The following is a 23,594-nucleotide window of genomic DNA, read 5'->3' on the forward strand; positions in this document are numbered from 1 at the left end:
CCTTCTGTGCGGTCTGCCCTATTTTTCCAATGTCCTGTAACCCCTTCTCCCTGGCGTGGCCCTGTCTGCAGCGCCCTGTCTGAGCCTCTGTTGTACAGTTGATGGAAAGACAAGACTCCATGTAAACTGCGCTTTCCACACACAAAGGGGGTTCCCAAAGAGGGGACTTCCTAGATGGGACTTGAAAAGTGTTGTAGAGGTTACCCAGGTGACAGAGGTGAGGGCGAGGGTTCTGGGCAGAAGGAGCAGCGGGTGCAAAGGCCTGGAGGTGGGACCGATGAGAGAAGCTTGAGGGCGTCACAGGACTGGGGCGGGCAGGGGCCGGGGGTTGGTCGCCCTGAAAATGACCTTCATGCATCCTGGGCCCTGAGCCCTGAGCACGGACCTGCGGAGTCCACGGTGGACGCATGTTAATTTCACACTTGAATGGAGACTCGGAGGGATGGGGGGATGGGACCAAGCAGGGAGCCTGAGCCTGGGAATGTCTCTCTAGTATCTGGGCAGAGAGCGAAGACGGAGGGGCCCCATGACTGTCCCCTCGCCCTCTCCTCCCTCCTACTGCCTGTGGTCCTTGGAGCTGCCGGGGGCGTGGCCCCCCAGCAGGACCCTCAGCTCTTCTGGCGCTGTGAGGGGGTGCACACAGGCGGTGGGCTGATGAGGCCACAGCTTCCCCCCAGCTTTTTGTCTTGAAAGCTCAAGCGCGGCTCTGGGGCCGTGAGCACCTGTGTGTCCGTCGTCTCGATGCGCCAGCTGTCAGCATTTGCCACGTTTGCTTCCTGTCTCTTTCTAAATATGTGCATGTGTATTTCTGAACCTCTCGAGGGAGGCTGCAGGCATCCTGACTGTCACCCCTAAATACTTCAGGGCACATCCCAGGGGAAGAGGACACGGTCCCACACTCACCTCCGTACTGTAGCTGCTCCTAACGAAACGAGCAGTGAGTCTGTCCGGGCATCTGAGTGCCTGCCTGTGGGCAGCTTCCCCCACCATCCCCATCATATCTCTCACACCCACAGTTGTTGTGGTTCAGTCGCTCAGTCGTGTCCGACTCTGTGACCCCATGGACTTCAGCACGCCAAGGTTCCTTTTCCTTCACTATCTCCTGGAGTTTGCTCAAACTCAGGTTCGTTGAGTCCGTGATGCCATCCAACCATCTCATCCTCTGTCGTCCCCTCCTCCTCCTGCCCTCAGTCTTTCCCAGCATCAGAGTCTTTTCTAATGAGTTGGCTCTTCGCATCAGGTGGCCAAAATATTGGAGTTTCAGCTTCAGCATCAGTCCTTCCAATGAATATTCAGGACTGATTTCCTTTAGGATGGACTGGTTGGATCTCCTTGCAGTGCAAGAGACTCTCAAGAGTCTTCTCCAACACCACAGTTGGAAAGCATCAGTTCTTCAGTGCTCAGCGTTCTTTATGTTCCAACTCTCACGTCCATACATGACTATTGGAAAAACTGACTAGATGGACCTTTGTCGGCAAAGTGATGTCTCCACTTTTTAATATACTGTCTAGGTTAGTCATAGCTTTTCTTCCAAGGAGCAAGCGTCTTTTAATTTCATGGCTGCAGTCACTGTACACAGTGATTTTGGAGCCCAAGAAAAGAAAATCTGCCAGTTTCCATTTTTTCCCCTTCTATTTGCCATGAAGTGATAGGACCGGATGCCATGATCTTCATTTTTTGAATGTTGCATTTTAAGCCAGCTTTTTCACTCTCCTCTTTCACCTTCGTCAGGAGGCTCTTTGGTTCCTCTTTGCTTTCTGCCATGAGGGTGGTGTCATCTGCACCCAGAGTAGCTGGTCTTTGACTCCAGATTCAGGACACAAGCCAGGCATTTTGAGTTGCATTTGATGGCCTTGTCTCTTTAATCTTTTTTTTTTTGTTTAATCTGGAACAATCCCCTGCCTTGTTTTCTACGTTTTCGCACCAACATTTAAGTATCCTGGACAGTTGTCTTGTCGAATGTCCCACATTCTGCATTTGTCCGGTTGTATCTTCATGATTAGACTGGGAGCTGGAATTTGGAGCCAGGCCTGCCTGACCTTTGTGGAGCGGGGGCAGGTGGCCAAGCCCCTCTGAGATCTGCCTGCTGCTCACCCGCCCTGCAACAGACCCCAGGGCTATAGGCAGTGAAGCAGTGGCAGCTGCCGGGCCTGGCATGGGGCCAGGGGATACCTGTTTCCTGGTTAATTAGCTGCATAAAGCAGGGGCAGGGCCTGTCTCCCCCTTCCCAGCTCACAGCCCACAGAGCTTGGCCGCCTGCTAACCACTCTGCGCTCTGTTTTGGGGGCCCTTGTAATGGGGAAAGGGCAGCCAACTGTGTCTGTGTCTTGAGGGCTTATTGGGTACGGGGGCTGGTGAAGGGCACGGGGGAGGAGGTGGAGGCTGAGAGGCCCTGGGGTGGGGCTGCTGCTGGGGAATGGGCAGGGGGTATGGTCAGGAGAGGGTCGGGACTTCTGAGCTGGGAGATTCCAGGGAAGTCTTCTCCTTTGACCTTGAGGGGGGCCTCGCCTAAGGTCAGCAGTGGACCAGCACCCCAGCGCTTGCTACCCTGCTCCTCCTGTTTATATCATATGATGCCAAGGTCACACAAGGTCACACAGCTCATTGGATGACTCGAAGTAGTGGGAGGCGTACACTTGGGCATCCGTCCTGGGCGCTGAAGGCATAGCCCTTGCCCCTGGCCCTACCCAGCCACCTCAGGTAACTCAGCCAAGTAAGCAGGTCTGCCTGAGCCTCAATCTCCTCATTGGGAAAACAGGATCACACCTATCTATGGGATTTTATGTCTATGAAGAGCACCAAGCACTTTAATCTTCACAGTTAGCCCATTTGACAGAAGAAGAAACTGAGGCTCGAGTGGGGGGAAGTACTTCACCCAGGGGACACACAGCTAGTAAGCTGCGGAGCTAGGTTTAAACTCGGGCTGTCCATTCTGGCTCCAGAGTATGAGACCCTAAGCTCCTGGCTATGCTATGATGGATCTCCTGTGTCTCCAGGTTGAATATTTAAGGATCAGTCCCTTGGCTCCCGCTGCCCTTCTCTACCAAGTATGGGTGGTGAGTGTAGGGCTGCCCAGTCTCTGTTAGACCAGGGACGATTTCCCTCGCCACCCTCCTGCCTGATTCCCTTCCCACTCTCCTGTTGTTCAGTCACTCAGTCATGTTAGACTCTTTGCGACCCCATGAACTGCAGCACTCCCTGTCCTTGACTATCTCCTGGAGTTTGCTCAGCCTCATGTCCACTGAGTCGATGATGCCATCCAACCATCTCATCCTCTGTCGTCCCCTTCTCCTCCTGCCCTCAATCTTTCCCAGCATAAGGGTCTTTTCTAACGAGTTGGCTGTTTGCATCAGGTGGCCAAAGTATTGGAGCTTCAGCTTCAGCATCAGTCCTTCCAGTGAATATTCAGGGTTGATTTCCTTTAGGATGGACTGGTTTGATCTCCTTGCTGTCCAAGGGACTCTCTACCCTCTGCCAAAACTCTTGGAAAACTGCATTCTCTTACACCAGGTCTGGCTGTTCCTGGTAACCTACACTCTCACTGTTGCCTTGCTGTCTGTCTCTTTTTAAATTGGAGTGTAATTGCTTTACAGTGCTATGTTGGTTTCTGCTGCACAACATCGAGAATTAGCTATTTGTGTCCATGTATCCCCTCCTCCTTGAACCTCCCTCCCCCACCCCATCCCATCCCTCTAGGTCGTCACAGAGCCTTGAGCTGAGCTCCCTGCATTATGTACATGGCAGCTTCCCGCTAGCTGTCTGTTTGACACACGGTCGTGGATATATGTGAACGCCGCTCTCTTGGTTCGTCCCTCCCTTTCCTTCTCCGTGTCAAGTCCGTTCTCTCCTGTCTGCGTCTCTATTCCTGCCCTGTAAATAGGCTCACCAGTGCCATTTCTCTGGATTCCACATGTGTGTGTTAATATATGACATTCGTTTTCCTGACTCTGTATGGCAGACTCAGCGTTGTGCCCGTGGACAGGGCATCTCCTCCAGCCTCTTGTGGGAGGAGAGTGCTGACCAGGGGGGCTTGACGGAGTCTTGCCACCTGCCCCAGGAGTCTAACCACCAGGGTCCGGCTGTGGGCGGGTGGCTGAGCGACAGACTCGAATGCAGACCCTCGCCCTCCCGCGGCACGTCCTGCCTCCCTTTGTGCCTCAGTTTCCCCATCAGCAACCAGGACAGAGTGGCGGCTTCCCTGGGAGCATCGTCAGGGCGGCTGAACCGAAGCACAGAGGCCCGCCCTGCTCCAGATCGAGGCTCGTGGTGGGCACTCGGGACTTGGCAGCTGTTACGAGCTTGCTCTGAATGGTTTCTTGAAAAGTGACCTCGATCGAGTCTGATCAGGCACACATGGTGAGGTGGACCCCCTTGGGCCTCCCTTCCCACATCGCTGGGAAGGGATTTCAGTTCTTTTACTCACCTGACCTGCACCCAACACCCACCTTCCTGTCTGTTCACTCATCCATTCATTCTCCAAGTCTGTACTGAGCACATCCGAGTGCCAGGCCCTGTGCTGGGGGCTCAGGAGTATTCACACCTGTTCTGATTGAATTCCCAGGACAGCTAGTGTGGCAGGCACTGTAATTGTTATTCCCATTTACAAACAGGAAAACCGAGGCGCAGAGTGCTGGAGGTGTTCTCCCAAGGTCAACCCCCCACCCTGGGAATGAGTGAGGCCTTAGAGGTGGTTAGATGTTCTTGTTCAGTGACTTTAGAGAAATTACTGGTTTTGTTCCAACCTGAACTGATTCAGTACTTTTCAGAAAAAAACTTTTTTGTTGTTGTTTATTTCACGGTTCAGTAAAGAATGACTATTTGGGCTCGGCTGGAGGTTCTGCTACTTTATATGGCTCGTTCTAGCTTTTTGTTCATGGCTCCGTTCTTGCCTTGCCTGTAAAAAGAACCTGGGGCTGAATGCTTTGAGGGGCTGGAGGGCTGGGTGGAGGAGGGGAGGGTGCTGGGTGCTTCCAGGGCGGAGGAGGGGGTTCAGGTTTTCTGCCCTGGCCCTCCATGTGCTGGCAGGGCGGCTGAGTGCCTGGGGACACCAGTGACTTCTCTGACCATCCTGTCCCCAGGGATGCCAGATGGGGACAACTAATCCTCCGTGTTGGCCCAGGCGCGCAGTCCTGCCTGCCCTGCCCAGGACAGCAGGGAGAGGCCAGCCCCTGCCTGCAAGAAGCTGATCTTGACAGTCCTCCCAGCAGCTCAGTGGACATCTGGAAGGGATGGGCCATGGTCACCCCCTGGGGTCAGGATGATCAGACTAAGACTGCTCACCAGCTGGGAGTAGGGGGCTGCAGGCATCTTCTTGTTCAGAGCTGGCTGGTGTCCAGAAATGTCCAGACATGGGCAGCATGGCCGTGGGTGGGGGCAGGGAGGGCAGGAAGGAGGCTCCCCTGTGTCTGTCTGTCCTCTAGGACACCTCCCTAAGCTAAAAGGCCACTTTTCTCTTTTCTCTTGCAGTTACTGAGAAGGAAGTTCAGCAGTGGTGAGTAGCCGCATTTTCCCAAAACTGTTGGGTGGGTTGGGAGTGTTGGCTTCGTGCTGATGGGCTGGCAGCCCAGCTGCCCAGGTCAGGGGCACATGGAGGGCCCTCTGAGAGGGGCTTATCCACAAACAGGTCCAGGCAGCCTTGGGTTCAGATTCCTTTGTTCACAAGGAACTAACTTAGATCCAGTTGAACTGTGGTTGGGGATGGTGGTGGGTTGGTGGTGACCCCATGGCATCTCTGAGGACCACCAGTGTTAATTTCAGACGCTGCTCACCCGAGGGAGGGGTTTGAACCAGAAAAAAGTCAGGAGACTGGATCCCAGGCCCAGCTTTGTCACTAGATTATCACATGGTCTTGAGAAATCTCTTCCCCTCTCTGGGGTTCATCCACTCTCTCTAGTAAAGTGATTGAATAGATTGGATCAAGGATGGTAGATAGTTTTTTTCTTGAATGCCAGCTCTGATCAGTCCACAGTAGCTGCCTGGAGTGGTGTGTTAAGGAGGATTCTGAGGCCGTACATCATGGAGCAAATGGCAAGTATTGCAGTGAGGCATCAGTGAGGTCTGTGATGGATTAGCGATGCCTGCCCCAGGGCGAGGAGGGGAGAATGGTGAATCTGAAGCCCCCAGGGGAGGCTCACTGTTAGGTGAACCTGAGTTGGGGGTGGATAGGTGAGCAAGGAGGGGAGCTTGGAGACCTTCTAGAAAGTTTGGTGGCTTAGAAATGGACTCTAGAGTCCCAACCTTGCCTCTTCCCATCTCTTTGGCCTCTGAGCCTATTTCTCTGTGTAGGAATAATGAGGGATTGCAGTGGTAGTCCCTGTAAAGGTCACAGCACAGGGCCCAAGGGCTGACAGCCGTTGACGGTGGTCTTCCGTCCACTGTTCAGACGTGCACTCCATCACAGCAGGCCGCGGAGGCCACACCTGGGAAGGCCGCAGGCCCCGAGACTCCTGGGGGAGCCCTGCCTACACCTCCCTGACCCTGAGTCCAGGCGGCAGAGGGGGAGAGCTGTGGCTGCCCTGCCCAGCTCAGCTGACCCCTTGCCAGAGACCCCGGCCAGGTGGGCAGCCCCTGGGCGGTGAACTGACTGCAGGGATGGAGGGTGGGCGGGAGCAATGCCGCCTCTTCCTTCCTTCCCCATGTCCTCCGCCCTGACAGGTGGGCCTGACCCACCTCTGACCTCATTTTCCACTTCGCCACTCCCCCAGGTGGGCGTTCCAGAAATACTCCTGCTTCTAGGTCGTTATCCTCCAGGCTCACCCTCCTGGATCGCCTCACCCCGCCTTCCTGCTGTGTTTTTCTTTTGCTTAAAGCCCCTTTGTGGGGACTTCCCCGGTGGTCCAGTGGCTGAGACTCCGAGCTCCCAAGGCAGGGGGTTCCATCCTTGGTCAAAGAACTAGATCCCACATGCGACAATGAAGAGCAAAGATCCTGCATGCCTCGACTAAGACCCGGGGCAGCCAAACAAACAAATGAATATATATATATTAAAAAGCCCCTCATGGCTTCTTACTGCACTTAACATAAAGGCCCAACCCCTTGCCTGGCCCTCAAGGCTCCCCGAAGTCTCCGGCCCCATCTGCTGGTTTACCAGGCACCAGCCATACCAGGCTCCTTCCTGCCTCAGGGCCTCCATTCCTGCTGTTCCCTCAGCCCCAGATCTTGGCATCTTTGCTGCAGCGTCACCTTGTGGGAGAGGTCACACTGACCACCCTCCCTGTCTCTCCAGCCCGTCCCAGGGTGGTCTTGTCTGGGGCTGACTTTCACTAGCTGCTCCACAGAAGAGGAGCCAGGCCCAGGGTCTTCTGTGACTCTGTGACTGGTCCTGGGCCACGCAGTGAGCAGAAGCAGAGCTGGGCAGGTGCCAGGTCCCCCCGGGCAGGCCTAGGTCCCAGGTGGTCAGGAGCACAAACCAGGCCACAGTGATGCGAGGCTGGGCTGGGCCATGTGGGCTCTCGCCACCCACATGGCTTCATGCTGGTCGCCCCTTCGGCTGCCCCCAGCTCTGTATTCTCAGAGAGGGAGGCTGGGGGCTCAGGGAGGTGGGGCTGGTGTGAGGTCTGGGTCCACAGCCATCCCCTTGACCATCGTGACCATCTCATTTCCTGCCCTGAGCTCCATTCATCACAATGGAAGATTGAAGACCTCGATGGGGGCTGAATAGGAAACCGCAGACAGTGGTCCCCAACCTTTTTGGCCCCAGGGACCCATTTCACGGGAGACAGTTTTCCCATGGACCAGGAAGCAGGGGGATGGTTTGGGGATGATTCAAGCACATTCCATTTATCATGCGCTGTATTTCTAATCTGATGCTGCCGCTGACCAGACCAGAGGTACCGATCTGCAGCCTAGAGGTTGGGGACCCCTGCCATAGCAGGCCCCAGGCCTTACAATCGATTGTGACATCGTGGTCACCTGGAGAGTGAAGGGAACATGATCCCGAATGGGAGCAACAGGGCATAAATAGTGCCCCCAACACAGTTTTGTGATGAAGAATGTGCGGAGGGAACAGCAGATGGGGAGGAAACTGGCCAGAGGCTGGTAGTGGGTGTGTTGGGGGTGGTGGCCTCACGGATTATGGGTATTTTCTTTCTCTCACATTTTCTATTTTATAAGTTTTCCGTAACGCTTTTTATTATGTTTATGATAACCAAATAGCCCGATGGCATTGTGACAGAGACAGTGGGCGAGGCAGGAAGAATTCTGCAGCCGGCTCGAAAGGGCCAGCTGTCAATCCTGGATCCTTGTCCGCAGTCACAGCCCTGGGTCAGGAGGCTGCCTCTCCTTAACATCTGTGGGCGCCTCCTGTGGGCCAGGTGCTTAGAACAATCCCGTGAGGTCAGGTTAGGAGCAGCCCATTTTACAGATGAAGAAACTGAGGCTCTGAGACACTTGCCTGGGTCACCCAGCTCTGTGTGTGGGTGTGTGTGTGGAGTCTGGGTCCAGATTGCTGGCCTACGTGGCCAGGGGTACAGGGGCTCAGCCCTGCCCGCTCTGGCTTTGGCAAATCTTACAAAGCTGAGGGCTGCGGAGGGTGGGAGGGTGGGAGGACTTAGGAGGGGGAGGGGAGAGGTGCAGGGAAGAGGCCCCAGCCACAGGGAAGTCTTTGAGCCCCTCCTCCGGATGTCTGAAGGCTGGTCTCCAGGGAGCTGGGAGGGGAATGCCATGGGAAAGGAGGTGTTTGAAAAGATAATGGGGAACCGTTTGCCAGGGATGCTGCGGTAGGCAGCCCCAGCTGTGTTTGGCTGATTGCAGCTGGGGGTTATGCTTTCTTCTTCCTCCACCTATTTATTTCCCGCTTTTCACACTGCAGAAGGCAGCGTCCGCCACACTTAACCCTTGGCAGGGAGGTGGATGAGTATGGCAGGACTCGCTTCAAGCTGGGTCCTAGAGAACAAGGCTCTGTGGGATCTGAGAGCAGTGGATCCCAGGAAGGCCTGGAAGGCCGGGCCTTGGGGAATGAGACCCTGGTGGCCTTGGGGCCGCGGGGCCTGCAGAGAATGGGAAGCTGAGTTGGAATCAGACCCGCGGGTCCTGGCCGGTGTTCATTCATTCCCTCATCGCTCATTCATTCATTAATTCACACCCTCATTCACTCATTCATTCACCATCCCTCATTCATTCACTCCCTCCCTCCCTCATTCCTTCACCCACTCGTTCATTCATTAATTCACTCTCATTCACTCCCTTATACCTTCGTTCATTTGCCCACTCTCTCATTCACTCATCCATGCCCTACTCTCATTCATTGGCTCACTTTCATTCACTTACTTCCTTGTTCCTTCATTCATTCACCCACTCCCCCTTTCCTTCACTCCCTCATTCATTCATTCATTTGTTGGTCCATTCATTCAGTAAATCTTTACTGAGCACCTACTCTGTGCCAGGCACCTTCCCAGCACCAGAGGCAGTAGGGGCTGGGGGAGACGAGGCGCTGGAGTCTCCCGGGGGCCCAGGCTGGCGCAGTGGGGGGCAGACACAGGCTGGTGCCATGGTGGGAGGCGCACAGGAAGGAGTGTTTTGTAAGTGGTATTCAGCCTGCAGTGTTTTTATGAAATGACAGATTTCTCTTCCTTCCCTTTCCCTCTTAAAGAGGCGTCAGAAGGCAGTTGTCGAATCTAGGCTTTTCTTCGCTCGTCTCCACCCTGTCGTGGAGAGCTGACTCTCAGGCACAGTCAGCCTCGTCAGACACCTGTGCTCTGGTGGCTGGAAGTCGCGTGTGCGGAGCTCCGGGTCAGGGCTGTGTCCCGGATTCGGCTCCATGGCTTCTCCTCCGATTCCTAAAGGGAGCTAAGACCCCTGCTCTGAGACAAGGTTGTGTGAGGACGCTTCGTGCCTCTCCCCTCCCCCGGCCTGACCTTCACCAGCATCAACGCCAGGGCTTCTGTCGCTTCCGCCACTGGGCTGGAACCAGGCAGAAGGCGCCCAGGAAAACAGGCCGTGGAGGTTTGGGGCCACGGCTGGTGACTGGCCGCACACAGGTGGTGGTGGGGCTCCACTTCGGTCCCCCCGTTTGCCCACTGTGCGACTCGCTAGGCGTTTACCGAGCCCCTGCTGTGTGTCTTGGGCTTCCTGTGTAGCTGAGTCGGTAAAGCATCTGCCTGCAATACAGAAGACCTGGGTTCAGTTCCTGGGTTGGAAAGATCCCCTGGAGAAGAAACGGCAACCCACTCCAGTATTCTTGCCTGCAGAATCCCATGGACGCTAACGGCCTGCAGTTTGTGGGATCGTGAGAGTCGGACATGACAACGCTATATTTATTTTTTTGCTGTGTGTCAGAACACCCTGCAGATTCAGGGTGAACTAGAAGATGTGGGGTTCCTGCCTCAATAGACTCTGTGATGCACTCACTGGCCTGTCATCACAGAGGCTCCGGGCACCACTGCGAGGCCCAGGCCGGGGACAGGGTGCTGTGAGTGTGTGTGCTGGAGCCTGGCTCTGTCTGGGGTGGGCAGAGAGGGCTTCTCTAGGGGAGATGCACTGAAGCTAAGAACAAAAGAGGGAGGGAGGAGGGAAGGAGTCTGCTGGGCTGAAGAAATGCCATGTGGCGGCCCTGAGCCAAGAGGAAATGTAACCGCTCCCAGCCTCAGTTTCCCCATCTATACAATGGGTGTAATAGTCCCCACTTCCTGGGTTTGTTGGGACGATTTGGTGAAATGGTGCCTGGAAATCACATAGCCCCATGTCTGTGCATGTGTGCTAAGTCACTCCAGTCATGTCCAGCTCTTTGCCGCCCTATGGACTGTAACCTGCCAGGCTCCTCTGTCCATGGGACTCCCCACACAAGAATACTGGAGTGGGTTGTCATGCCCTCCTCCGGGAAATCTTCCAGGAATCAAATCTGCATCTCCTGTGGTTCCTGCATTGCAGGCGGATTCTTTTACTACTGAGCCGCCAGGGAAGCCCAGGTCCCTGTTGTTAGGAATCCTGGACCACTGGAAAGCAGACACTGGGGAAGATCCTCTCTCTGCTCTGTGGGGCTCCCCGGAGACCTTCTAGTCCTCTGGTCCTCCCCTGGAGTGGCTCTGCCCCAGGGGGGATGTTGGCATTGTCTGGAGACACCTTGGGTTGTCATAACTTGGGGTGGGGATGCTTCTGGCATCTATCAGGGGGAGGCCAGGGAGGCCGTCAAATATTCTATCTCATTGGACAGGCCCCCACGACCGAGAATCATCTGACTCCAGATGTCAATAGTGTTGGTGGAAAACCCTGATCTAGTCTAAGCCATTTATTTTACCAGCAGAGAAACTGTGGGAGATTGCGGGAAAGGGCTTTCCTCGGGCCCCTCTTACAGTGAGACACGATGAGCCAGGACTGGAGCACAGGGCAGGCTCCGGAGCAGGTTTCCAGGCAGCTGTGTGTCTGAGCAGAGAGAGAGGGGTGGTGGGGGGAGAGGGAGGAGGCCCTGGGCCTGTTGGAACCTGAGCCAGGGCTGAGGATGGGGGTGCAGTCACGTATGTCTCTTGTTATCCTGGGATGGAATTCCTGGGCAGGAACTCAGTTATTAAGCAGTGGCTCCCTTGCGTGCCCGCGGTGGGGAGGGGGTGTGTGCCTGTGGTGTGTGTCCCGGCTCTGCCAGCCAGGGGTGCTGAGCTGCACCTCAGAACCGGACCTTGGCAGGAAGTCCTGGTCTCAGAGCCGTGAGGGCTTGAAGAGCAAATTCAGGGCCCTGGGGGCCACTGGAGCGTCTGGGCCCAGACTCCTCTCTGCTTCAGTGAGATGGGGTGCCCCCATCTTCTGATGATGGGGTTACAGTATTTGGAGAGCAAGCACTTGCCTTTCATGCAGCTTGGCTCGCAGGAGAGGCGGATGAAGAGCAAGCCTGGGAAGCAGGAGTCCCGGGACGGAGCCCAGTGTCTGCTGTGTGACCTTGGGCCCGTCTCTCTCCCTCTCTGGGCCCCCAGTTTCACATCGATCCATGGCGGGGTGGGAGTGTACCTGTAGTTCTCTAACCATCTGCCTGGAGTACTCAGATTCCGACGAGGGTCTCCGGGGCTCAGGAAGAATGCCCGCGACACTTCGGCTCTTTTTAGTTATTTTATTTGTGTTTATTCATTCATTCATTCATTGAGCTCAGTGGACATTTACTGAGCCCCCGTTACGTGCAGGCCCTGGGCCAGGCACGGGGGCACTGTGGCGTCAGGTTCGCAGTCGGATGGGGGACACAGCCTGAAGGTATGCGTGGTACGGTGTCGGTCCTGCTGCTCTGGGGTCTTTCCAGGGCTGGGGGAGCAGATGAGCAATGCAGCCCCTGGGGGGGCCTGGGCAGACTTCCTGGAGGGAAGCTGGGACCTGGTGGATGAGTGCGTTAGCCAGGTGAAGAGGAGGAGAAGGAGGTGTTTTGCAGGCCCAGGAACCTGCAGGTCTGAAGACCGGGGGGGTGGCTGGCATGGACAACTCTGGAAAGTGCCGCAGGGTGTGGAATATGGGCCTTGGGGGGACAGTGGGCAGGAGAGGCTGGGCCATCAGGTTGGGGTGGGGCTGCTGCTGATGGCACCAAGGAGGCTGGGCCCCACAGGGACAGGGACAGTCTCTGCCAGGGAAACTAGACACCCGCCCCCAAGCCCAAGGTTCCCTACTGAGGCCAGCCTCCCTGCACCCTCAGGAAAGCTGCAGGGCCCCCGCTGCCAGCGCCCCCTGCAGGCAAACATAGCACTGCCAGCTCCCTGCCCACCGCCCCGCCTTCCTCTCCCAGGGGCCAGGCAGCCACAGGGACCCGGCCAGGAGAAGGCTTTGGGCACCTTCAGGTCTCCCTCTATTGTTTTTAATAATCGTTTAGAATCACTCAAGTAACACACAGCCCCCTGGGGGGGAATGGGAAGCGCTGGGGGACACGAGGGGAAGTGTGGCCCCCATCTGGGTCTCCAGGGCCTGCTGTGCCCCGATGTGGGTCATCACGTCCTGGCGCCAGGCCTGCCCCCTCCTCGTGCCCAGGGACCCATCCTGACCCAGAGCTGAGGGTCACAGACCAGGTCTCAGCTCCGAAATGCTCCTCCCTGGCTCTTCATCCTGGCCCAGGCGTGGAGATTTGTGCCTGGAACACACACCTGGGAAGGATGCTTTGTGGGGAGGACCAGCCCTTTCCTGGTCCCTGCTGTGGGAGGGGCCCTGGCCTCAGTGCCTTCATCTGTGAAGTGGGGTCACTGAACCCACTGAGCAGTGCTGAGTGGCGATTGCAGGAGGAAATGTCCACGAAGGCTTAGCCCAGTGCCCAGCATGGGGCTGTTGTCAAAGGTAATGAGACAGGGCAACTGAGCCTGGACCGCCTCCCTGGGCCTCTGGCCCCTCGAGGTGCCCCAGGGGGTGGGTGGGAGGGCACATGGAGGCCCAGCCTCCTTTATGACCCTTTGCTTGTGATGGGCACTGCCAATGATGAGAACTCACACCAGCTGGATTCCGAGCCCTGCTCCATCTCCTGGCTTCCTCCCGGCCTCTCCTTCACCCATGAAGGAACACTGACATGTTAGCAAGAGTCTTGCTTTCTTTCTGATATCTGACCTCAATCACTTAGGTCCCAGGCTTCCCTGGTGGCTCAGATGGTAAGGAATCCGCCTGCAGTGCAGGAGACCCAGGTTCAGTCACTGGATGGGGAAGATCCCCTGAAGAAGGGAATGGCAACCCACTCCAGTACTCTTGCCTGGAGAACCCCATGGACAGAGGAGCCTGGCAGGCTACACTCCATGGGGTCGCAAAGAGTCAGACACACCTGAACGACTAACACTTTCACGATTGCCAAGGCCCCCCTCCTTCCTATGCCTTGCACGTCCCTTCCCCCAGCCCAAGCCCCTCAGATTGTTCTCCAAGGCTGGGGGCACTGTGGCTTCCCCACAGGCTCCTGGTTGGCCCCCAGTCACACGTCTCCAGTAACTTTCCCAGGGCCTGATCGGAGAGTGGCCCCAGAAGACTGGAGAAGGGTGGGGCAGCTGGGGACATCTTCAGGGCTGGTGTCTCTGAGCAGCTGACCCTCTCAGTGGATACTTCATACCCTGCCTCAGCTCCAGTCTAGGCTGCGTGCAAATCTCTCCATGATGGAGCCTCAGTTTCCTCATTTTTAAACTGGCCTTGCGAATTCCTTGGCAGTCCAGGGGTTAGGACTCTGCACTTTCACCGCCAAGGGCTGGGATTCAATCCCTGGTCGGGGAACTGAAATCCCACATGCCACACCATAAAAAAGAAATGGTGGGAGGGCCAAATTCATGACACCTTGCTCGTGGGCCTGTTTGGGTATCCCAAGAGAATCAGGTTTGCAAAGCTCCCAGCAGACAGTGGCTGAGCGGAGGTAACAGCTGGTAGCCGATAAAAGCTGATCCGTCTCTCTACCCTCATTTGTGCTGGGAATCCTTCTCAGAGGAAGGTATGTCCTGGCTGGAGTTGCCAAGCTCCATGCAGGAGCCAGCTGGTGAACTGATTTAAAAGAGCACTGAGGTCATGATACTAAAGATCCTGCCATCGATTATTTTTTGCCAAGGATGCTATGTCAGCATCTCGCACAGTCCCTGCATGGCGGATGTGACACCTGTGCCTGTTCGTAGAGGAGCAAGTTAGGTTCAGAGAAGTGAAGCTGCTTGCCCGAGGATGCACAGCCCGCAAATGGCAGAGCCAGGATGCGGGCTGCGAAGCCACGTTGCCATCAGCTGGCCGGCTGTCTGGAGGGTCCCGTGCTGGGCCCTGGGAATGCAGGGGGACAGATCCAGTTGGAACCCCCTGAGGTGCCCTGGGAGATTGCTGGGCTCCTCCTGCGTTGTTTACCCAGTTTCCTGGGAACAGAGGCAGGGGAGCGGGTGTGTGCACACCGGAGGGGGTGCAGGCATGTGGGAGGAGCCAGCTGCTAGGCCCCAGATGGTGGCTCTGCCCACCAGCGCTGCCAGCCTTCCCGGCTCTAGGAGGGGCTCAGTGGAGAAAGTGGGGGAGGCGGGAGTGCCTTGCGCAAGAGTGAGGCTTCGAGGAGGTTGTTTGTGTGAGTTTGGTGTTAGGTGGCCACGTGACTCTCACCCACTGGGAGAGATGAGGCTCAGAGAGATGTGGCCACCTTTTGCCAGTCACACAGCTAATGAGAAGCAGGGGTGGGATGAGCCCAGGCCTGTGATGCCCAGGTCTGTGCTCACGACCCCATGTGACAGTTTCCCAGGACAGGGCCTCCGGCTTCCAGGGCGCTGGGCAGGAGCTCCCAGCAGGTGGTGGTGCTGGAGTCTCCTTCACCGTCTCTCGCCTGGTCTCTACCTCCAGGTACAAGGGCTTCATCAAGGACTGCCCCAGCGGGCAGCTGGATGCGGCAGGCTTCCAGAAGATCTACAAGCAGTTCTTCCCATTTGGGGACCCCACCAAGTTCGCCACATTTGTTTTCAATGTCTTTGATGAGAACAAGGTGAGCTGGTGATTGACGGGTCCTGCACCAGCCCGGAGTCCCCTCCCACCCCCTCAAAACCAGCCTGGAGTCCCCTCCACCCTCCACAACCAGCCCAGAGTCCCCTCCTTCCTGAGGCGTCTCCACATCCACGCTTACCCGCTGATGTTCCCTTTGGAGAAGAAACACATACACATACACACAAATGCACTTGCATGCATGCAGCCCACACACGCCTATACACAAACGCGCGCACACGCACGCATATACACACTAACACGTGCACTCGTATTGCACACAGATGATGCACGTGCATACGTTGCATGAGCTCCAGTGTGCACAAGGCACCCACAGAGATCCACGTACGCACGCACATACCGTCCACACAGACGTGTGTATACACACATGCTCGCATATACATCTGCTGTGACCCTTTTCTTACAAGGACGAAAGGCAAGTGCCTCCAGGGATGATAATAGGAGTTGTAATCATAACAGGCATTTACTGAACCTTTACTACGTACTAAGCCCTTTACGTGCATTGTTTTTACTGAGACCTTACAATCGACTACCAGTAAAGGATGCCTTTTAATTACCCCCATTTAGCAGATGAGGAAACTGACAATCATATACCATGAGATCCTTTGTGCCTGGCTTCTTTCACTGAGCGTGACGTTTTCAAGGCTTATCCGTGTTGTAGGTGTCCACCCCTGCGCCCCAGGCGATGGCCGCCCGGCAGTCGGCATGTACCCACCGCCGGGGCGTCTGCAGCCCTCTGGACTCCGTCCCACGCCGGCATGTGTCCTGGCTTCCCCCGTGTTCGCGGTGGATGTCCCATCACTTATTTCCACGCTCCATGCTGTCGGGCACTCAGGCTTGTTTCTGCTCTTTCCTGCCCTGGCTTTCTCCGCAGGCTGCCTGGCCCTGGGAAGAGCTCCGGTGGCCTCTCCGGGGTCTCAGTGTCCTCAGCTGCAAACCAAATAGGATCGGACAGTCCGGAGCCCCGCCTTCTTCTCAAGCCTCTGAGCCTGTGGTTCTAGGCTGAGGAGAAGGGGGTCCTGGCGGTCCATGTGCTGTGCTGATGGAGCCACTGGCTGTTCCTTCCACCAGCTGTGGGGTCAGGCTCTCCCCCTGGCTTGCCCTGGCACTGTCCCTCCTACTGGCCTGTCCCATTTCTAGTCCTCCCCTCCCCCTCCCCATCTTCTCCGAACCTCATCCCTTCCCTCCCATGCTCTGCACTTGGGCGTCTGGTACCTGCTGCCGTCCGTCCATCACCACCCGTCGGAGGAGGGGCCTGACCACCACTAACTGAGGCCACGCCCGCCCCTCTCTCTCCTGCAGGATGGGCGGATCGAGTTCTCCGAGTTCATCCAGGCGCTGTCGGTGACCTCGAGGGGAACCCTGGATGAGAAGCTGCGGTGTAAGTCTCGCTCTCTGGAGGTCCCAGGCTGGAGGGAGGCCAAACACCCGGGCCCAGGCCATCTGCCCGGGGCTGACAGTGGCACAGATGTCCTGTCCTTCCAGGTCAGAGGCGGTTTCCCAGGGGTGCCCAGGCAGGAGGAACGTGGCTTCTTTAGGTGGGTGGACAGATGGGGCAGGAGCAGAGGGACATTTGAGCAGGTGCTGACATGCAAGGTTCAGTGGTAAAGGAATCTGCCTGCAATCTGACCTGGGTTTGATCCCTGGGTTGGGAAGGCCCCCTGGAGGACGAAATGGCAACCCACTCTAGTGTTCTTGCCTGGAGAATTCCATGGACAGAGGAGCCTGGCAGGCTATAGTCCATGGGGTCACAAAGAGACGGACATGACTGAGCGGCTAACACACACAGACATGGGACCTCAGGCAAGACAGCGAGGAGCTAAGAGCTCCACTTCCAGGGCTGGACCCACTGCTTTGGAGGCTGTTTTGATGACATATCTAATTCATTCACTTATGTACTGGTTCAGCCAACAGATACTGACCAAACATGGCCACGTGTCAGTACTGGACAGAGACCGGGACCCACTGGAGCATCAGATAGACAGGCAGGTGCCTGACAGCCTTAGTGGCTGTCAGTCTAGCATGGGGGCGTTATCCATAAGGTCCCAGAAAACTGCAGCCGAGACAGGAAGCGCGAGATGTGAGCTGACTGGATAGGAACTGACCCTGCTGTGTGCTGGGAGCTGAGCTGGGAGAGATTGGAGGGAAGAGCGCTCGTGGCAGGGCAACAGCATGTGCGAGGCCCTGAAGAGGGTCAAGAGAAGGATTCAGAGCAGAGAGTGAGGGACTCTGGAGAGAAGATAAAGGCCATGGGCTAGAACTCACTCCTCCCTGAATGCAGAGTTCCCAAGAATAGCAAGGAGAGATAAGAAAGCCTTCCTCAGTGATCGATGCAAAGAAAGAGGAAAACAATAGAACAGAAAAGACGAGAGAGAAGACGAGAGAGATTTTCAAGAAAATTAGAGATACCAAGGGAACATTTCATGCGAAGATGGGCACAATAAAGGACAGAAATGGTTTGGACCTAACAGAAGCAGAAGATATTAAGAAGAAGTGGCAAGAATACACAGAAGAACTGTACAAAAAAGGTCTTCTTGACCCAGATAACCACGATGGTGTGATCACTTACCTAGAACCAGATATCCTGGAATGTGAAGTCAAGTGGGCCTTAGGAAGCATCACTATGAACAAAGCTAGTGGAGGTGATGGAATTCCAGCTGAGTTATTTCAAATCCTGAAAGATGATGTTGTGAAAGTGCTGGACTCAATATGCCAGCACATTTGGAAGACTCAGCAGTGGCCACAGGACTGGAAAAGGTCAGTGTTCATTCCAATCCCAAAGAAAGGCAATGCCAAAGAATGCTCAAACTACCGCACAATTGCAGTCATCTCACACGCTTTCTCCAAGCTAGGCTTCAACAGTATGTGAACCAAGAACTTCCAGATGTTCAAGCAGGATTTAGAAAAGGCAGAAGAACCAGAGATCAAATTGCCAATATCCGTTGGATCATAGAAAAAAGCAAGAGAATTCCAGGAAAACATCCACTTCTGCTTCATTGTCTACACAAAAGCCTTTGACTCTGTGGATCACAACAAACTGTGGGAAATTCTTAAAGAGATGGAAATGCCAGACCAACTTGCCTGCCTCCTGAGAAACCTGTATGCAGGTCAAGAAGCAACAGTTAGAACTGGACATGGAACAACAGACTGGTTCCAAATTGGGAAAGGAGTGTGTTAAGGCTGTCTATTGTCACCCTGCTTATTTAACTTTTATGCAGAGTACATCATGTGAAATGCTGGGCTGGATGAAGCACATGCTGGAATCAAGATTGCTGGGAGAAATATCAATAACCTCAGATATGCAGATGACACCACCCTTATGGTACTACCCTTATGAAGAGGAACTAAAGAATCTCTTGATGAAAGTGAAAGAGGAAAATGAAAAAGCTGGCTTAAAACTCAACATTCGGAAAACTAAGATCATGGCATCGGCTCCCATCACTTCATGGCAAATAGATGGGGAAACAATGAAACAGTGACAAGCTTTATTTTCTCGGGCTCCAGAATCACCGCAGATGGTGACTGCAGCCATGAAACTAAAAGACGCTTGCTCTTTGGAAGAAAAACTATAATAAACTTAGACAGCGTATTTAAAAAGTAGAGGCATTACTTTACCAACAAAGGTCTGTCTAGTCAAAGCTATGGTTTTTCCAGTGGTCATGTATGGATGTGAGAGTTAGATCATAAAGAAGGCTGAGCGCTGAAGAATTGATGCTTTTGAACTGTAGTGTTGGAGAAGACTCTTGAGAGTCCCTGGGACTGCAAGGAGATCCACCTGGTCCATCCTAAAGGAAATCAGTCCTGAATATTCTTTGGAAAGACTGATGCTGAACCTGAAGCTCCAATACTTTAGCCACCTAATGCGAGGAGTTGACTCATTAGAAAAGACCCTGATGCTGGGAAAGATTGAGGGCAGGAGGGGAAGCGGATGACAGAAGATGAGATGGTTGGATGGCATCACCGACTCAATGGACATGAGTTTGAGCAAGCTCTGGGAGATGGGAAGGACAGAGAAGCCTGGCATGCTGCAGTCCATGAGGTCACAAAGAATCAGACACAACTGAGTGACTAAACACCACTTCTCACTGAGACATCTTCACCGCTTTGCATCGGCACCAAGAAAATGCAGCGGTTTCTTTTAGGAATAAAAGAGGATTTTATTTATGCAGAAGCTCCTCCCTGTCTCCCAGGCATATGATTTTATTTTCTAAGGTGACCCTAGCAGGATACAGCATCAGTGTGGAGAGGGAGTGACTGAGAGCAGGCAGAGGCTGGTGGGTGGGGAGGGAGAGCGGTGGTTTGGGAGATCCTCCTGGGGCCTCGGCTCTTGCAGACCTGGTGTCTCCTTTGCATATATATATCTTCAATAACTCTGGTTGAAATGGTGCCTGTGTCCCTTTGGTGTGTGTGTCTCTCTGTCTCCTCCCATCTGTGTTGATGTAAATATTCAATGGGCTTCCCAGGTGGCTTAGCAGTAAAGCATCTGCCTGCTAATGCAGGAGATGTGAGATTGATCCCTGGGTGGGGAAGAGCCCCTGGAGTAGGAAATGGCAACCCACTCCAGTATTTTTGTCTGGGGAATTGCGTGGACGGAGGAGCCTGGTGGGCTACAGTCCGTGGGGTCGCACAGAGTCAGAGACGTCTGAGCGAATAAACAACAGATATTCATTGACTGGATGAGTGATGGGGCTCTTGGCTGGACTGCATGCTGAGATGCAGGGTGGGATGGCTCCCCTGCCCCGGGCCAGGGGTGATTCCGTCCTGGCTGGCTGATTGCAGGGGCCTTCAAACTCTACGACTTGGACAACGACGGCTACATCACCAGGAATGAGATGCTGGACATTGTGGACGCCATTTACCAGATGGTGGTGAGAAGCTTGGGTCGTATGGGGTGGGGGGAGGCCGTAGGGACATGACATTTAGTGACTGGCCCTGGCCCAGAGGAAGCACCCCCTGGGGCAGCTCTCCTGCCAGGGGTAAGAGATGGCCGATGAGGGTCACTGCCCGGGGTTGCTCTGTGCAGATGGGGGCTGGGGTGGAGGGGATGTTCTGGAGCAGAATTACAGATGGCGGGGGCATTGTAGGGAATCGGAGGGAGGGAGAGGCAGGCCTCATCTGGAACTGCCCTGGTCTGGGGGGCATATTTTTTTTTTTGGCTATGCCCCAGGTCATGTGGGATCTTAGTTCCCTGAGTAGGGATCGAACCCTCACCCTCTGCACTGGAAGCGTGAAGTCTTAACCACTGGACCATGTGGGAAGTCTTGGGGTGGGGGAGAGGGCGTATTTTTGAACAAGGGGCCCCAGGTCAGGTGTGGCAGGGGCCAGTCCCTACCTCATCTGTCCCTGGCAGGGGAACACTGTGGAGCTCCCTGAGGAGGAGAACACCCCGGAGAAGAGGGTGGACCGGATCTTTGCCATGATGGACAAGGTGAGACCCCTCGCATAGGCTCCACTGACCACTTAGGGGTCCAGCTCCAGGCAGGCGTCATGACTGGTGTGATGTCCACTGGTCTGGCTGGCAGCCATCCCCTTTGAACATCAAGCGTTTTAAATAAATTTGTCCAGCTCTTTCTCTTTGATCCACTAAGATTCTCAACCTTGTAAATTTTTTGCCATGGACCGGAGATGTTGGCATTCTGGACAAGTTGGCTGTGGACTCCTCAGAATAATGATTTTTAAGTGCATTAGATAAAACCCACAGGGTTACAAAGGGAGCTATTTGGAATACAGCTGGCAAGACCTTTTTTAAAAAAGAATTTGTGATGTGAGCTTCTTTATGAATACGTTGGATAATAAGATATAGAGGTGGGTTTAAGCATCCGGTAATACCGAATCGGGGCGATACGTACGGGTGGTCCTGCAGCAGCTGTGATGTGTCATGAAAATGCCGAGATCCCCACGGTTGACAAAGTCACAGGTACTTCCGGTCCCGTGGGGGATCGTCACCTAGATTCATTATGGAAGGAAGGGCTCAATTTCAGTTAGAAGTTAGCAAAAAGGACGGCCTCATTTTTTCCCATTTTAGTTCACAGACCTGCTGATTTCTGTCCACAGACCCCAGTTTAAGAAACCCTTCTTTTTAAAATGAGTTTGTTATTTTTATTATTATTTTTTACAGTAGGCCCTTGTTGGTTATCTATTTTAAATATTAGCAGTGTGTCCTTGGCAATCCCAAACTCCCAGTCTAGCCCTCACTCTACCCCCCAGCTGGTCACTGGGGGAATAAATTCATTTCTCAGTCTGTGAGTCTGTTTTGTAAATAAGTTCATTCTTATCCTTTTTTTAACTTTTTATTTTGTATTGGGGTATAGCCGATTGACAATGTTGTGATGGTTTCAGGTGGACAACAAAGAGACTCGGCACGTAACCATTCTCCCCCAAACTCCCCTCCCATCCAGGCTGCCACATGACACTGAGCAGACTCCCCTGAGCTATACAGCAGGTCCTCGTTGGTTATCCATTTTAAGTGTAGCAGTGCATATGTGTCAATTCCAAACTCCCAGTCTATTGCTGCCCGACCCTTCCCCTGCTGGTAATCATAAATTCGTTCTCTAAGTCTGTGAGTCTGTTTCTATTTTGTAGATAAGTTCATCTGTATCAGTTTTTTAAGCTTCTGCATATAAGCAATATCATATAAGAAACCCTTCTTTATACCAAAGTTTTAAAAGCGGAAATAGCATTGTTTTTAAATAGTAATTGGATAGCAGGATGGTACGGAAACCCAGGACTGCTTGCCTTCAAAAAAGAGTACGAATGAGAGTGACCTTGGGCTTGTGATTACATCCTGGTTGGGTGCAGGTGCTTGTCCTGAAAGCTTTGAGCCTGAGGCCTGACTTCCTTAATTAAAAAAGTGAGATCAGCTCATGTCAGAGAGGCTCGGACACGGAGGCTCAGTCGGCGCTGGGCTCCTGGTGACAATCAAAAGACGCGTCCACAGAGCGTGGGCTGAGAATCCTAGTTTCTTGCGGAGAGGTTCAGCGCTATTCAACAGCAAGGTGTTAAATCCCCCTCCGTCGCCCCCAGTCAGGCCTCCCTTATTTTGGGAAGCAAAGCACACGCTGGGGTCAGATTGGGTGCAAACCCGGCTTCCCCAGTTAGCAGCCAGGGGGCCCTGGGCAGTGACGAGCTTTAGCATCCTCACCGGTAAGATGGTGATAAGACCAGCCCCTCTTCTTAGATCAAGCACCCATGTAGCATGAGTGGGACCCACAGTGGGCACCCCTCGAGCTCTGCCTGCTGAGTCTGTGGAACCCTCATCACGCCTCCCCTCTCTGGGTGTGGGACGTGGCAGGGTCGGGGGTGCCTCCAAGGCCTTTCTCCTTTGCCCTCACGTGTTTCCCTGAAAGATGCTTCAGGGGAAGGAGTTCTGGCCCCAGTCATTTCCTCCCACAAGAGATCCACCAAAGCCCTCTTACGTGGGTCCCACCCAGCCTCCTCGCCGATCTCTGGGTCCCAGGGAACGGCTTAAACACCCTTCCAAGGGTGACCCCAGAGACACGCATCAGGCCCTCAGCCTTGTGGGATTTACACCCTTTGTGGGGACAAACAGCAGCAAGGATGATAACCATGGCCCTAAGGGGCGCTGCCAGTCAGCCAAGCCCTTTACAACAGCTTGAGCCCAAGGATGGCTCACCCAGTGCCCCGAAGAAGCAGGGCAGGTCTCTCCACTCCCCAGATGCGAAAACAGGAGCCCTGAGAGGTGGGTCGCCCACCCAAGGTGAGGCAGCCAGGAAGTGCCCGGGTCTGTCTGTGCCCAGCTCCTCCCACCTAATGAGTGGCATTGCCTCCCTCCTGACCTAACTTGGGAAGCACTCTGGGGACCAGCCCTGGGCTGGGCTTGGGAGCGCGTGTTTAGGGTCCGGGCCAGAGGCCCCTGTCCTAGGAGGCTGGCCACCCCCTCCCCTCTACCCACCTCTCTGCTTGCAGAACGCCGATGGGAAGCTGACGCTGCAGGAGTTCCAGGAAGGATCCAAGGCGGACCCATCCATCGTGCAGGCGCTGTCCCTCTATGATGGGCTGGTATAGTCCAAGGCCCAGAGCTGGGGTGAGTGGAGGGGGCCTGGGGGTGGGGTGGGGGCAAGGGGGCACACCCAGCCAGAGCACACCTGGGTTTGGCAGATAAGTGCCTGGGTTTCTCAGGGGCCCTTGGGGTCTGCCCAGGTGAAACACAGCTAGTAGGGGGAGGCCCAGGAGGCAGGGCCTTCAGATCAGCCAGG

General features: G+C 54.7%; 1 protein-coding gene across 1 annotated transcript in view; it reads left to right on the forward strand.

Annotated features, from left to right (window-relative positions):
- Positions 1 to 23,594, forward strand: part of NCS1 (neuronal calcium sensor 1) — a 56,163-nt gene that overhangs the window by 21,066 nt on the left and 11,503 nt on the right. The window contains exons 2-7 of the mRNA XM_027556577.1: positions 5,467 to 5,491; positions 15,223 to 15,361; positions 16,681 to 16,759; positions 20,158 to 20,246; positions 20,729 to 20,806; positions 23,305 to 23,422. Coding sequence (XP_027412378.1) covers positions 5,467 to 5,491; positions 15,223 to 15,361; positions 16,681 to 16,759; positions 20,158 to 20,246; positions 20,729 to 20,806; positions 23,305 to 23,403 — 509 coding nt within the window. The 3' untranslated portion in view covers positions 23,404 to 23,422. The remainder of the gene's footprint in view (positions 1 to 5,466; positions 5,492 to 15,222; positions 15,362 to 16,680; positions 16,760 to 20,157; positions 20,247 to 20,728; positions 20,807 to 23,304; positions 23,423 to 23,594) is intronic.

Source organism: Bos indicus x Bos taurus, chromosome 11, assembly GCF_003369695.1.
Source record: "Bos indicus x Bos taurus breed Angus x Brahman F1 hybrid chromosome 11, Bos_hybrid_MaternalHap_v2.0, whole genome shotgun sequence".
Taxonomy (NCBI): Eukaryota; Metazoa; Chordata; class Mammalia; order Artiodactyla; family Bovidae; genus Bos; species Bos indicus x Bos taurus.